Genomic DNA, 15,681 nt, shown 5'->3' on the forward strand with positions numbered 1-15,681 from the left:
AGGTAGCAGAAATGTAAAATTTTTTCCCCCATCTGTCCAAAGCCCTAGAATCTCTGTCTGAGGGGACAGGATTTTTGGCAGAAGCAGCCTTGACCCCTTTGGGACCCTGAGAGATAGTTTCTGGGTCAGCAGCCGGGTTTTTATAAAGAAATTTATGGGAGTCTGGGACCCTGTAGTATCTGTCCGGCTTAACAGGGGCAGGAGGTAAAGAGTCTGGAGACAGGCCGGACTCTGAAAAAACATCATCTACTATGTCTAGAACAGGGGGAATTGCAAGAGGTCTGTGCTGAGGAAGTAAAAGAAAGTCTCTAAGTCTTTTCTTAGAATTGGAATGGTCCTGGCTCTCCCAATGGAAATGCTCCCTCATGGTATGCAGGGTTTCCCCAAAAGAATAGTCCTCAGGAGGAGAAGCTGAAGGAATAGAATCTTCAGCATCAGAATCCTCATAGGGAGGAACAGAATATCCCTGATCAGAAGAGGAATCAGAGGAAATGGAAACCTGAACAGAGGAATCATATTCAGTGTCTTGCCTAGGCCTCTTATCAGGAGGGGGATGGGAACCACTGATCAAAGTAATTAGGTCTTCGGCCATTTTGAGCATCTGTTTCTTAGGCATAGAAGCCTGTCCTGCAGAATGCTGTACTGGTTTCCTTGTCTTTAAAACTGTTTTAGACTTTGTCTTGGATGCTGAAGTAGGCTTTATATAAAGTTGTGTAGGTCTGAAGACACCCTCAGAAACCGATGCCTGCTCAGCGGCTCCGGACCCATCTGAGGGATTAATTTCCGAAGGGCCAATACCTTGAGTATCCAGAGGCCTAGCTGACTCCACGTGGGAGTCGGAGGCAGCCTGTGACTCTGAGGTAGCGGGAGTCAGGGGCTGCGAATGCGACTCACTGAGCACCGGCGAACCGACAAATGGCCTAGAAGAGGCTTCGTCGTTGGTTTTGGAACTTGGATGCTTGTCCTTGTCTTTATCCTTGCATTTTTTATGAATTCCGATCGGTTGTTCCGACGGCATTATGTAGTTAAACCTTCTGCCAAAATAATGAAAAGCAAAATCGTTCTGACACTTAATAGTGCGTTGGTTAAATCTAGCACAAAACCAACAACTACCAACGTCGTGGTCAGGGTCTAAGGCAAGGAATACAGTAAGAGTGGAAATCCTTATGAGGTATTTGCTTCCCACAAGAAATACAATTGTTAACTTTTTCTGACATCGGTCTGGAGCAAGAAAAAAGTTTCCCCAACAGAGTACTTAGCTTTACTGAAGACTTCAGATCTGAAATTCGATTTCAAAACTCTCAGGAGTCGGCCGACCGGCACTTGCGAACTGCTTTAGCTTCGGGCACCGTGTGGCAAGAAAGACTGAAGAAAATGGCATTGGCTGCATCTTTTATACCTCTGGCGCACTGACGTCAGGGAAGAGGCGACAGCAATCGACGCCGGACCAGGACTTTGGAATTCAGGCCAACTGCAGGTAGCCTGCCAGCAGGATAACCCAAGTGTAATGACTGCAACAGTGAAACACGATGACCATCATACTAGACATTGTTCGTGTTCCTAAAGAAATTACTGTTACTTCGAATCAAGTTTTACCACCTTTGATGTGCAGCGATCATGGGGTTATAAAGGTTAATTTGTTGCTAGATAATTCTGCCAAACTGAAATCTAAACCAATGCACGAAGGTTAATTACAAATTATATGGAAGCAAAACAATCAACTATGTAAAACTAACTGGAGTGAGGTGTTCAGTTGAAAAACTGCAGATGGAATGTGGAACGTTTTGAAAGAGAAATTGTTTTGAGTGCAAATAAAAATGTTTAGCATCAGGATCTAGGCATACAACATCAAGGGGATATATTTCCATAAGAACTGGATATCAGATTAAGGTGAAAGACAAAAAAATATAAGAAATGGAAGACAGGTTGAACTACAACTTTGAAAACTGTTATAAACAAGCTGGACAAACAGATTAAACATAATGTGAGACAAGATCAAGAAAATTTTGAAAATGTATATAAAGCTAATAAGCATAATAGGAAACCTTTTTATAGATACATAAGATGTGGAAGGAGTAAAGACACACATTGATAAACTGTGTGCAGATTCTAAAATTTATTCACAGCCACAACAGATTACAGATATATTTACAAAATCTTATACAAAACAGTTTGGCTCCACAAAAGGGGTGATAAATTGTCCTAGTGACATCCTGGTAACCCCAGATACTGGAATCAGATTATATTGAAAAAGAATTGTGCAAACTGGATCCAAACAATGCACAGGAAGGAGGCACACTTCAGCAAGAACTTATGGCACCATTGTATCTATTATTCACTAGGTCATATAAATACAGGGAGATTCCTCAAGATTGGAGACATGTGCTTATTAAACCTGTCTTTAAGGGAAAGGGGAATAGGACAAACCCAAATGTATATACACCCTTAGGTCTACTTTCATTATGTGGAAAAATAATGGAGAAGTTAATATTGGATAAGTTATTGTCAGAACTGGATAGGTTGGGACTTGAAACCATATATCAGCATGCATATGTTGAAAATAGATCTATTACCACCTGTGACATGATGTTCTATAATAATATAACAGCTATGAATGAAAAATTGTGCTGTGATTTAATTTATACAGATTTAACTTCAGCATTTGACAGGGTCATACAGAAAACACTGATCAATAAATCAGTACAACTAGGTATTAATGTATCTTGAGAAGATGGATAGCTGCACGGCTTACAAATAGGACATTGCAAGTATCATACAGCAACTGGACAGGTGAAATCCTTGGTTACAGTCAGGGTGTCCCACAGGGCTCTGTCCTAGGCCCTTACTTGTTCCGATTGTATCTTTCAGACCTAGCTTTTTCATCTGAGGTGTTCTACAGTCTATATGCAGATTACCTGAAATTGGGTAAACTGATTACGTGTGTTACAGATAAGGCATGTTTGCAAAATAACTTGACTAAATTGACCATTTGGGCTCAGGAGAATAAAATGCTGATAAATACATCAAAAACTAAGCATGTGAGGTTTGGGAGACATAAATTGAAAGGTGAATACTTAATACAGCACACAGTAATTGAAACTGTAGATTCATTTAAGGACCAGGTTATATTGGTAGATTCATCTACAAGTTTTTCTAATCATATCAACCAATTGGTTAATGATAGTTATAGAACTACAGCGTATATAAAAAGATGTATAAAGTCTAGGAAATCAAAAATGATGAAGTCATTGTTAGTTATATTAGACCCAAACTTGAGTATGGAATAACAATATGGAACCCTATAAGAAAACAAACACGAGTAAATTGGAGAGAGTACAGCAGAAATATACCAAAGGCATCCATGGATGTGAAAATTTAAGTGATTATGAAAGACTAAAATATCTGAACTTGTACAGGGTCTCTTACAAATATCTAAGAGGAGATCTTATTCAGTTATATAGGGCATTTAGAGACAACTACCTCTGGGAATGTTTGGGGTTATCAAAAAGTACTAGAAAATCATCAGGCAAACTATATATAGAAAATTCTATAGGAATGAGAAGTGTAATAATTGGTTCTCTGACAGGGGAGCTGATGCATGGAACAGACGACCAAATTACATTAAAGCAAGTACTAGTTTAGATATTTTTAAGAACAGCCTGGACACTTATTACAGGAACAAGTGTTCTGGTGTATTGGCAAGCTAGAAGGGCATTAATGCCCATGCTTGATATATTTGTATGTATGTATGTATCGCCATCTCCCAACACCAGACTTTGGTTCATGTCCAAGGTTCTCCTTATTCTTCTAGTCAACTTCTGTGATTTTTTTTTCTCTCTCTCAAGCATTTTCCTTTGCAACACTGAAAAATGTATCACTGGCAAAGTCTCTCTCTTGATCTTACTCCCAGAAGAATGAAAAGCAGAGCCCCTCTTTTCTGTTTGCTGCTCACTTTTTTGTTGGACAAACTTTATTTCCCTAACCTTTTCTTCGTCAAAAATGACTTTGAAACTCCAGAAAAAATATATACTCTGAAGACAGCTGGATACAGCAGCTAGAAGCTAACAACCGCTTCTTGATATTCCCTAATTGCTGGGTTCAATTTGCTTCTCTTCTGCCTGGTGTACAGTGAATAATCATTTTCTAGAAACACACTGCTGTTTCCAATTTTTAAAACTTTGTCCTTCTGACACAGTTTGGTTAGGATCAACTCTTTCTGCTGTATTATTGCATCTTTACTAATACAGGTCTTGGCTACTTTCTCTTGGCCTTGTTTGGTGCATACAATTGATGTGCCCTTTCAATTAACAAATCTTGCTGTTGAACACCAGCCCATTTGCTTATTTGTGCTTTCATAAAATTAATAGTTTGTTCCTTACAGTTTTTTTGGTATAGCAGATAATCTCTGGTTTTCTCTGCAAGCTCTGTCTTCTATTTTTGACCTAGCACTTCTTGAGAAGCATCATACAGTCAGCTTTTTCTTCACTCCAGCCTTTGATTTTTGCAGTTTTATCAGTTCATCTAAACAGCTTGTTCTTCTATTTTTTCCAGCCTTTTATGTGAGTCCATACACTCCTTCAGTGTTTCATTTATTTTAATTACCTCTGAGTATATTTGCTTTTTGCTGAACAACTGTAGAATCTTTCCCAGATAGTGTGTTTTCTCTCTACCTTTTCTGGTTAATTTTCTTTTAGGTTTCCCAATTTTTGTTCTTTTCTGGCATCCAGGCAGTGTATTAACTAGCCAGTAACTGAGAGAAAAACAGTTTAAACAGCACTCCTTTTTCCTCAGTTTATGTTTTCACACTAGGAGAGCTGTAGTTAAGCCACTGATCAGTGTGCAGCGTTCTTGGAAGTCCAAACAGCTGAACCTATTAATCATAAAGTTAAAGTCACAAGGCGGGGAAGGGCTCCTCAAAGTTTGTCCGGGGGGGGCTGCCTTTTTGCCTAATTCTTTAACCAGCCAGTGAAGGGTGATAGTTCTATCAGACTCCACATATATGAATACTGATTCTAAAGTAACAAAAGCCAATCTTACAACTGTAACATAAAGCAAGATCACCTGCAAACTGACTGAACAAGGTGCACACTTTTCTATATGCTAAGGACTAAGATCCAAATAATACAAGCAGCAAAAAACAGCCAAGTAAGTAATGGGGGACAGTCACCAAGCAGATGATGCTGTGTAATGTGACAGGAGGAGGCTCGGGTCCTCTATGCATAAGGATGAGAGAGAAAAACATTTGCTGGTGACAAGAATATGCAATCTGAAAATTACCCAATCACTAATGTTAAATCATGCAGAATGTTCTGAGAGTTGCCAACACAATCATTCATCAGCATAAGCAAGAAATCTTCTAAGAACAAAGGGAAAATGGTTGGGGGGGGGGTCTAATGAAAGCCTCCCATTCTACAAGGTACACTACACATTTTTCTCCAGCTCCTTTTTTCTATTCAAATGCTGTCTCACTTCCTGTTCCAGCTACCTGTTTTGGCAACCAATTGTTCCACCCTTCTGGAATGCTTGGCATATCATTCTGTAGCCTGTATTTCCTGCATGCTTATCAGATCACGTCACAAGAAACTCAATAGCTTTGTCAATTCACTGCTTTGCCATTCTTCAGCATTTTCAAGTTCCACATAATCAGTATCTTGATAAGGCCATCACAAAGTCATTATTCCACTTTTACTGAAGTTTTTTCTTCTTCTTTCATATGAAAACTACAATAAATGTACTCAAAAATATAACTAGACAATTTGTAAAAAATCTGAATTTTATTAACAAAAATTATAAAAAGAAAAACACTTTTCAGATGCCATGTAAATGATCTGGTTGCTTACATTTCTGCTGTTGCACAGAAAATTTAATGAATAACACAAAATAGTAACTGTTCTATACAAATGTGGTTCATTTCTACCTACAATGATCACATCAGCATACAGAAAGAACATTTTCAATACAATGGTCCATAAATAAAATAACAAAAAATTCTCAATGTCTAAAATACTATACATCCATTACTCTGCAGGAGTATGCACTATGTAACAGAACAGTTTACTCTCATGAGTGAATAAACTGTACCCACTTATTCCAGTTTTGCTCAGATGGAAACACTTTACCAAGCTTCAGAGTACAGTCTACTGTGGGTTCATAAAAAGCAGAACAATTTTCATTCTTTTCTGGGTTCCTATTCTCTTCTCCATAGGTGGTTGATGAAAACAAAGAAACTTTTGCTGTTTTTTGGATGTAATGTTTCGTAACGCATCCAAATTTTTCTAGTGCCTGTTAAAAACAGAACATGAATTTTACATAACTGAAAATAGATACATGTGTAAATATACAGGACTACAGAAACTTGTAAACTGATTACATTTCTTATATAAGATGTAAAAAAGAAACTAAACTAATCTTAAGCCTGTTCAGCTGAATGGAATGCATTTACTCTACACAGTATTAAACACCCTACTCAAAGTCCAATTCTGTATTTCATATTTTCTTTAGAGGAGATGCAAAAAGTTTTTACTATTTAAATGGCTTTTATTCTCAACTGTAGGCTTACTGCCTTGATCTTGACAAAATCAAATCTTGCAAATAGACCTGTAGAAAAGCACAGCGGGAAACATTAGCAGTGATATTATAGGACGAGACCCACTTTCCAGGAAAACAGTCTAAAAGGGAGTTAGGCAAGTGTCAGGATACTGCTATGTAAACTCTTGCACTGTATGAAAACAGTGCCATTTTTCCAACTTCAGAGTTCATTTTCAGCTATGGTTATCTTGCTGATGCTACAAAATCACCACCATTTTCACTATCCTGCTGTTCTTTGGAGAACAGTATTGCAAATTCTATTGTCTTCCCTGAGACAGCTAACTTGCTATGCCCATAAAGTGCACTTGTTTTGCCTTGTTTGCTGATAAAGTTCAAATGTTCATATATTCTACACCTTAGGTTTTACTCAGTTTTTCCACTGCCACATTGCAATTACTTGTTCCTATATCCAATGTTTTTATTTTGTCCTGCTACTTTTAAACTGTCCATTTCATAAATAAACTCACGTAGCTGACATGCCCTACATTACTTTCTCATACCAAAACTGTGGAACACTCAGTGGTATGTTTGATCATAGGGGCATGTGAAATGGCCTGGGCCTTGACAAGTCTTCCAAACAGTGACAAAACACTGGTTTCTCCTTTGGGCTAAGGAAAGCTTCCTTTATAACACCTAGTGGAGTAGTCAGGCATGTTTTAATTGTTGAGATGCACTCTAAAAAGGGTGGGGGACTTGGGACTTTTAGTGAGGATAACAAGGATCAAAATCTGAAGTATGTGAGTGATGAAGAATAATTTGTATGAGTAAGCTGTTATCTTTCCTATGCAGATGATGCATTACATTAGGGCATGCTTCACTGTGGGCATGTCTTCATCCCACAGCATGGACATTTCCAAAAAAAAGATTCTAAATTCTGGCTGAAGAAAAGGAAGAACCATGCACAAAAACTCATCAAGGAGGGTTCTCAATGTTAGATAAATGCAATATTGTACTGTTTTCTGAATATTTCACAGAAACTAATATATTTTCTTGAAGCCTTGAGGTTTGCAATGCATGGTATACTGCATGCATACGCACAGTGTGTGAAGTGTCTGGATAGCTGTAATACTGCACTAGAAAGGACAATGGTATAAAAATCCACAAATCAAACTATACAGTATTTAGGTGTAGGGATGTAAGAGTGCTACCGTTACCAAGAAAATAACAGTTCCTGTGAAAAATGAGCAAATAACATGTCAAAACTGAAAAATAAATGCTTCTAGTAGATAGTCCCATGTTCCTCAGTAACACATTTTTGAAAACAATAGACAAAGGAGGAATGTAAAAATGCATACAGTACATCAGATCTGTTGAAAGCAGGACAGAATAAAGTTGCCTAAGCCACCCTTTACATACATTTAACATGCTACCTTCCCAGTTAACCTTGCTCCATCTGTCCCAAGCTGTTCAGATGCTTTTGTGGCTTCCAGTCCCATACAGTCTGAAGTAGTCCAATCAATGGATTCACAACACTGTCTGAAGAAATATTTTCAGAGATCTGACCAGTAGTTAAGTCGCTACAAACTGCAACATTTGACTCCTCCCTCCCCAATGTTCTTCCTGTTTAGGAAGACCTCTTCACACCTTCCCAACACTTCCTTCTGTAACTGTATCATATTCGCCACTTCTCTTATGGGTGAATATGATGCAATTACAGAAGGTAGTTGCATCACATTCACCTCTTCTCTTACAGTTTCTTGTGAGAAAGGATCCAACTCCTGCTGCCTCTTTATATCCTTTCCCACCATTCTATACACATTTCAGGTCCATTTCCAACAAACCAATGTAATTTTCTTTGTATGTCCTTTAGAACCACACAACACTTAAAGTGACGCCTGAGCAGGGAAGGTAGAGTGGGAATGTCAACTGTTTGCTTCTGGAATCTACCCCTGAGAGCATACAAAAGTACTTTGTTTATGTTTGACACTGGACTTGCACTTTGCTCCTGGTGGCCCAAGCCAAATGTAATGAACACCCTAGATCCATTTCAAGCTCTACTGCCTTCAGTTTCACTTTCTCTGCCAGCTGATACAGTATTGATGCTTAACATCACAGTTGTTGTAGCCCATGTGCAATACTTTTAACGTGTTTGCAATGAACCTTAGCTGCCACCTTTCTGCTGCATACTTAGACTTTCAGATTCTTCCACAGAAGACTGATTCCAATCTTCTACAGCTGCGTGTATCTTTCTTGTCTTCAGTGAAGAAACTGATTTTGTTTTTTATTCTTTTCAAAAAGTCCAAAGTATGCATACTGAAAACCACTGGATCCAGGATGAACCTCCTATGGTATTCTACTAGTCATTTCCCTTACTCATTATATCATCCCTCTCACATTAACCCTCTGCAGACCTACTCTGACTATGCAACAATTCTGTTACTCAGGCTTGGCCCTATCCTCAAATAATTTTTTTTCATCTGCCTCTGTACAACAGTCAATTTAAACATTCAAACTAATTGGTTACATCTACTGGTAACTTCAGTCAGGTTTGACTTACAGTATCTTCTAGCCATAAAGATGTGCTGGTGGCTGTTCCAGTAAATGCTATTCTTTACATAACAAAGAGCCTTCCCCACTGGATTCTCTCTATGACTTTCTCTGACACTGCTGTTAGGCCAATAGGCCTTTAGTGCTCCAACTTTGTTCCTGTTTCCCATCCTTGTATAAGTGAACCACCCTTGCTGTCCTCTTCTCTTCAGTTGCTTCTGCACAAGTCAATCATTTGAACACTAACATCAAAAGACCTGACCAACACAATGGCTAGATTCACAGCTCCAGGAGATATACTATGAGATACTTCTGTTTTACTGACCCTGATGGCAGGCAGTCCCACCATAACTAACTCCGCACTCACTTTCCTGGTGCCTGCAGACAGCTCTTCTCACTCTGTTCTATTACCACTAACCATGGTATCCTTCCTCTGCTTTACTCTGTAAAGACTGAAGCAATGTGTTAACTCACTACCTCAACTTTTTCTCAGTCTTCTCTGGTCTTCCATCATACATCTGCTCTTTCTAGCAAGATCTCTCTCTACTCTTCTTACTGTTATACAACTACACAAGCCATGTCCCCACTTCTTGCTCCTTTTCTACAATCTCCTTTCATCTTGTGCCTCTGCTTTCTGTTTCCTGTATCCGTCACCTCCACACTTCCTCCTTTCCACTTTTTTACGTCTTGTTAGATGCCAAAATGTCTATAGCCACACTTGTAACTTCCCTTTTTCCCTTATATATCTGTCTCAAAGTCATTAGCCATAAGTATACTATCCCTGGAAATTCTTACAACTTGTTTAGTACCTCATTTTTCTTTCATTCACTTAACTCGTTCATGACTCTCTTTGATCAGCTCAGTATAAACCACTCTCTTGAAATACTACACTATTGTCTTTGTATTTAGCTTCTTATTCAACACCACACTCTGAAATGCAAATCAGTGTGATCATTGTTGACTAATACCTTAATCTGGACATGCATGACTCCAATTTTCTTTGGTTGTGACCTATTGAAATTCTATCCTTTACAGTATAGTCCTGTATTAGCCTGGCTGATTTTTTCATGGTCCTAGACTTCAATCAACTCTTTCTTCTTTCACCACCATGGAACTCAATCAGGAGGTGTAGCAACCAGCAACTCAGAGGATAAATAAAGTCAACCAAAGCTAAATTTGGTATCCCAGGCCAAGAACAATCACAAGGCATTCTTCAGCTATGTCTGCAACCTCAAAGGCGATAGACAATTGTGTGCAGAGCTCACTGTTAATGGAGTAGCTTATAACTGAGCCAAAGGTTACAGCAAACCTACTGGCAGACAAATTCAACTCCGACTTTACCTACCTCCCTCCCCAGCCTCCCTTCAGGAAACAGCATCAAATACAACTCCCTTTCCTATCACTATGGAACAGGTCTTCAATGCTCTCTCTAAGGTCAAGATCACTGGATCAATGGGCCCCAACAATATCCCAGGCTGCCTTCTAAACAGCATGAAACATGACCTATCAGACCCTCTGGAATCACTACTTAACAGTAGCCTCCAAAGAGCAACAATGTTCTCTCTGCACAAAAGCGGGCAATCTACAGACACAAAAGTCTCACTAGTCACATATGCAAAGCCATGGAAAAGATCAATAAAGACATATGAAACCTCCAGATGCTGGACCCGACCCAGTTTAGTTTTGTCAAGGGCAGGTCATGTCTACTCAACCTGGTGGACTTCTTTGAGAAGGTCACAAAAACAATGGATGAGGGCAAAATGGTTCAGACTGCCTACGTTGAGCTGGTTAAGGCATTTGACATAATACCCCATTTGGGCATTGTTGACAAACCCATGAGGTTTGGTATAAATCCTTATGTCACCAGGTGGATAGCCAGCTAGCTCATAGATAGCACCCAGGAAGTTAAATCTGGGAAATCCACCTCTACAAAGAGGCCAATCAATAGTACAGTCCCTTAGGAATCGGTCCTGGGGCAACTCCTATTTGGCATCTATGTCTCTTAAATCGAGGCCAATGTCAAGAGCTTCTGGCTTACCATACAGATGATTGCAAATTAGGAGTACTTACTGACTTCCCCACCAACATTACTGTTCTCCAGGAAGGGATGACATCCTTTGGGAAGTCATTCACCCTTGGTAACTATCGTATTGGCAATACACCCCTAATAGTGCATCCAGTAGTCAGTGACTTGGGGACACACACAGACAGTAATCTAGTCTTTGACCATTGTGTGTTTGCAGTAGTGAGGAAATCACTCTATGTTGTGCAACTTATAAACAAAAGGTATGGTGTTCTGTATCCAAGGCACCTTTGTTCCACTGTATTCGGCATTTATCAGATCGACCACTGCGTACAATTCCCCCTTTTGTAAGTACCTAACCAGGCACATTCAACAACTGGAACACCCATAGCGGTTCCTCACTAAAAGAATACAGGGTGTAGGTAACATGTTCTATGCAAACTGCCTCATAGACCTATCCTTGCATTTTGTCTCCTACAGGCCGTTGAGGGGAGATTTATTCTTGCTGTACAAGGCATTGTTGGACCCCACCCTGATGGAGCTCTTGCATATCCACAAAGCAAACAGCACATGAATTAACCATTCTAAAATCTTGACCCTTGCCAGTGATATAAACAGGACCTGTTGGGAGAGACAGGTATGTATCCTACAGACTACCCCTTCTCTGGAACAAGCTCCTCATCCATGGAAAGCAAAGTTCTCCCAACCCAATTCGACTGTAACTTGGACAATTGGGTGGAAAACTCTAAATTCATCCCTGGTTTGGCAACTTATTTGTCTAATGCACACAAGCAGCCTGTAAATGGTTCATCTTCCAGTCCTCTGCTTATAAATGTTTTATCTCCCAAGCCCCTGCACTTACAAAGGGTACCAAAATTTGCCAGGTATTTGGAACACAAAATTAAAAAGGACCCAATGGCCATTAGCCTAGTACACACCTATGAAAGTAAAGTTGTATAAAATCTTACCATTACAGTAGATGTCCTTCTCTTCACTGTTCCAGTATGCCTTAAAAAAGGAATTTTCTGCCAAGGGCAGCCCAATATCTGGCCAGTATACCAAAGCCTTTGAATATACAGATGTCATATGTCACATCATGTATGCTCCCCGTTCAAAGCGCAGGGCATAAAGTTGATGTATTGATGTACAAACCTCAGAACTGAAAAGCCCCAAGAGGTATAAATATTTCTAGGAACTAGAAGGAACAAGTGCATCCAGAAGGAGAAACAGGAAAAGAATTCCAGACTGGGAAGACAGAAGGAATAGGGTAGAGCAAAAGGGAATACTGCAACAGTGAAGAGAAGGACATGTACTGTTATAGTAACATTTTAAACAAATGTACTATGACCGTCCAAATCGTTGTTGCAGTATTCTTTACTTAAGGGAGAGTATAAAAGCTCAAGAGGAAACTTGGGAGGACGAAGGCACAAAGGAGCCCTCTAGAAACTTATGTAGGGTAGCTCTGGCAAAGGCAGCTCTTGCAGTGTGTGAAGTGTTTGAGAGGCCCTGGGAGAAAGAGGGAATGAAAAGTTTGAAGAGCTAAAAGAAGGGCTCTCATCTTCTTTATTTTTATGTGATCTGACCTCTGGTGAGGATGCCAGAGACCGGGAACTGAAGGAAGCTCCCCATTCACTGTCTGAGGAATCTGAAAAAAGTTCCTGAGCCAGGACAAAGGATTTTACAGGAAGTCCTGGGTTGAGAGAAAGCTGATGAATACACCACTGAAGCTTAAATTTAAGGCATGGAAGGAAACTAACTAGAAAACCCAGTAAATGACAGTGCTGAAGCCACACTCACTTTAGAAACAATTGTAGTTTTCTCATATGGAGTCTGGCTAGAGGTAGTATAGGAATGGTGGAGGCCATGGATCCTAGAACTCGGAGAAAATCCCTGCATGTGACTAAAGCCAAAGGAAGAATAGTTTGAAAAAAGGTAATTAGAGAGACAGCCTTGGGTGGAGGAACAGATGCCAGCATGAGAATGGCCTGGATTTTGCAACAGAGAAAAACGTGATCCTGAGAAGGAACTAGGGAGTGATTTTGGAAAGCTTATGGTAAACATGGCAAACTCCAGGCTTTGTAATAGACATACTGTAAATTGGAGGTGCTGAAGAAATACCTCAGGGATGAAGCCTGAATGAGCAGGTCATCCATTTAAGGAAAGATATGAACATCTCTCATCTTGCAAAGGGCAATGACAGGAGTGAGGCATTTGAATTCCCTCAGCACAGCAGAAAAGCCAAAGCAGAGAAATGAAAATGAAAGGAAAAGACAGAGAAACATAAACATTTCCTTAAAAGGGGATGAACTGGATGTGAAGCTAAGCATCCTTGAGGTCCAGGGGACACTAAGAAAGCCTGGGAATAAGAGTGAATGGGATTTGAAGGGATAACAAGGGAAAGGAAGGGACCTTCAGAAAGGTGTTGAGCTGAGAAAGATCCAGAATGGGTCTCTAGATGCCTTCCTTCTTGGGAACCAGAAACACCCTGGAATAAAACCACTTCCTTCCTGGGCAGGGGGGCACAACATGAATGGTGCCCTGTGTCAAAAAGCCTGAAACAGTTCTGGAAAGAAAGGAAGCCATTCCTGAGGAATTTGAGGTATGCTCAGACAGGGCTGGTGTTAGCATTTTGGGGGCCCCCAGGAAATGTCAAGTTGGGGGCACCCTAGGCACTTCCAGCATGAGTATCATCCTGTCAATGCCATCCCTTCCAAGTAATCTTTTAGTTCATGCTGCAAACTTTTAGTAGTAGTATGCACTGACAGACCTGTAGCTACAGGTTCTTACATTACAACAGGCCTATGTACCACACTATGTTGACCTGTCTAACAAAGAGACACTTACAGTTACTGGCATTTAGTTGCAACAATGATACATTACAACTCTATGTACAGGTCTGGACTTAAAGTGAAATGATGACTAGGCCTACCATTTCAACACCCCCCCCCCCCACATACTCTCTAGTCCTCTCCTCTGATCCCCCCTCACCTTTTTGGGCTCCTCATACCATACACATTACTTTTTTCTTCCTTTTCTCACATTTTGCCTTACTCTTAACTTTTTTCAAGAAGCCATAACTTTCTATATGCTCTGAAGTGCATTTAAAGTTTTTTTTTTCTTTTTACACAACCTTTTCATCCAATAATGGCTTGAACAGAAATTATGATTAAGGACAGAAATTCACTGTTGCTGTTCAGCTTTAGTTTTCCTTGCATCCTTTTAACACACCTTTCCTGCCCAAGACAGCCCATTGATGGCCATTTAGGAAATAACTCAAATAAGCCAGGGCCCAAGAAGCCATAAGTTTACAAATGGTCTGGGATGCATTTTAGCACATTTTCTCAACATTTTGCTCCAATGGTGGCCTAAACAAAAATCATGAAAAAGAAAAGAATTTCAGTCTTTTTTTTTTTTTTTTTTTTTCAAGGAAGACACAAGTTGTGCCCAAGGCTTAATGTTCAAAGCTGACAAAATAGTAGCTCACAATAAACTAACAAGCCTGTAGTTGTGGGAATACGTAAGTCTTGTCTGGGACTACTGCCTGCCTCCCTAACCCCCCACAAAAGACGGTCACTGCCTATTCATTCCTCTGCTGTTGGGCTGGGATGAAAGCTGAGATTTAAATTGCCTTAGTCATATATTTGAAGTGACTGCTGATATACATATAGCATGTTCTTCACCCCTAACCCTCAAAGGCAGCCACATGTATATGTGCCTGATATGTGATTGTGAGAAAGATTTCAGTAATATATTCTAATTTGTTGCTCCTAGACACTACACCACTCCTACGCAAGCTATAGTAACCTTTTTTTTTACACCTCTGAGGTCTGTGAGAAACACTGCTCTCAGCTCAAACACAATCTATGACTTTATGTGTGTACCTCTAAGGTTTGACTTTTGATGAAAATGAAAATTGTAATAACTACACAATCCTCAGCCCCTCATAACCCACAGCAGCATTCTGTACACACACATTTGAGTAGGGCTGGTTTTAGAATGGGTGTGGTTGAAAACAGATGCTATTATCAGCTTTATCCTAAAAGGGTCATATCTCAGCACCATTCAGACTGAACAGTGCATTCAGAAAAATTGATAAATTTTTCTTCAACCTGCAACAGCTTTTGTGGGGGCCCCACAGAGTCAAGGATGATTAAGAGAGTCCTCATTATCCATTTAGACAGTCTGGTGAGTGGGGGCCACCAAACTCCAAGTGTCTGAATGTTCTGTGATATATTTTATGTCTTACTTTTGAAATATAATTACTTGCTAGGTACATTTTTTACTGATACACAGAAGAATAGTGTCTGTTCCTGGCATTATTGAGTGCATGCACAGATAAAAATCAGTGATATTTTTTACACACACACACACACACACACACACAAGCCATGGCAATACTAGTTTTGTACTCATTTCAGCAAACAGCAATACATTGTGCAACACTGGTACTGCCACTCCAGATCAGTGACTGCTGTTTAGCAGTCGTCAAACAGCAGCAGGGGTACAATTTATCTCATTGATGAGTAATGCATACAGTATCTGTCACTGTCCCTGATTTCGCAGACCTTCCCTGATTTTGTTCA

General features: G+C 39.9%; 1 protein-coding gene across 1 annotated transcript in view; it reads right to left on the reverse strand.

The window, feature by feature from the left end:
- Positions 1 to 5,755: 5,755 nt before the first annotated feature.
- GTF3C1 (general transcription factor IIIC subunit 1) overlaps positions 5,756 to 15,681 on the reverse strand; it is a gene marked incomplete in the record, with an annotated part of 1,808,906 nt that continues 1,798,980 nt past the window's right edge. The window contains 1 exon segment of the mRNA XM_044089472.1: positions 5,756 to 6,282. Coding sequence (XP_043945407.1) covers positions 6,061 to 6,282 — 222 coding nt within the window.

The sequence above is a fragment of the Protopterus annectens genome, chromosome 12.part0 (assembly GCF_019279795.1).
Source record: "Protopterus annectens isolate FY-2018-M chromosome 12.part0, PAN1.0, whole genome shotgun sequence".
NCBI classification, from domain to species: domain Eukaryota; kingdom Metazoa; phylum Chordata; order Ceratodontiformes; family Protopteridae; genus Protopterus; species Protopterus annectens.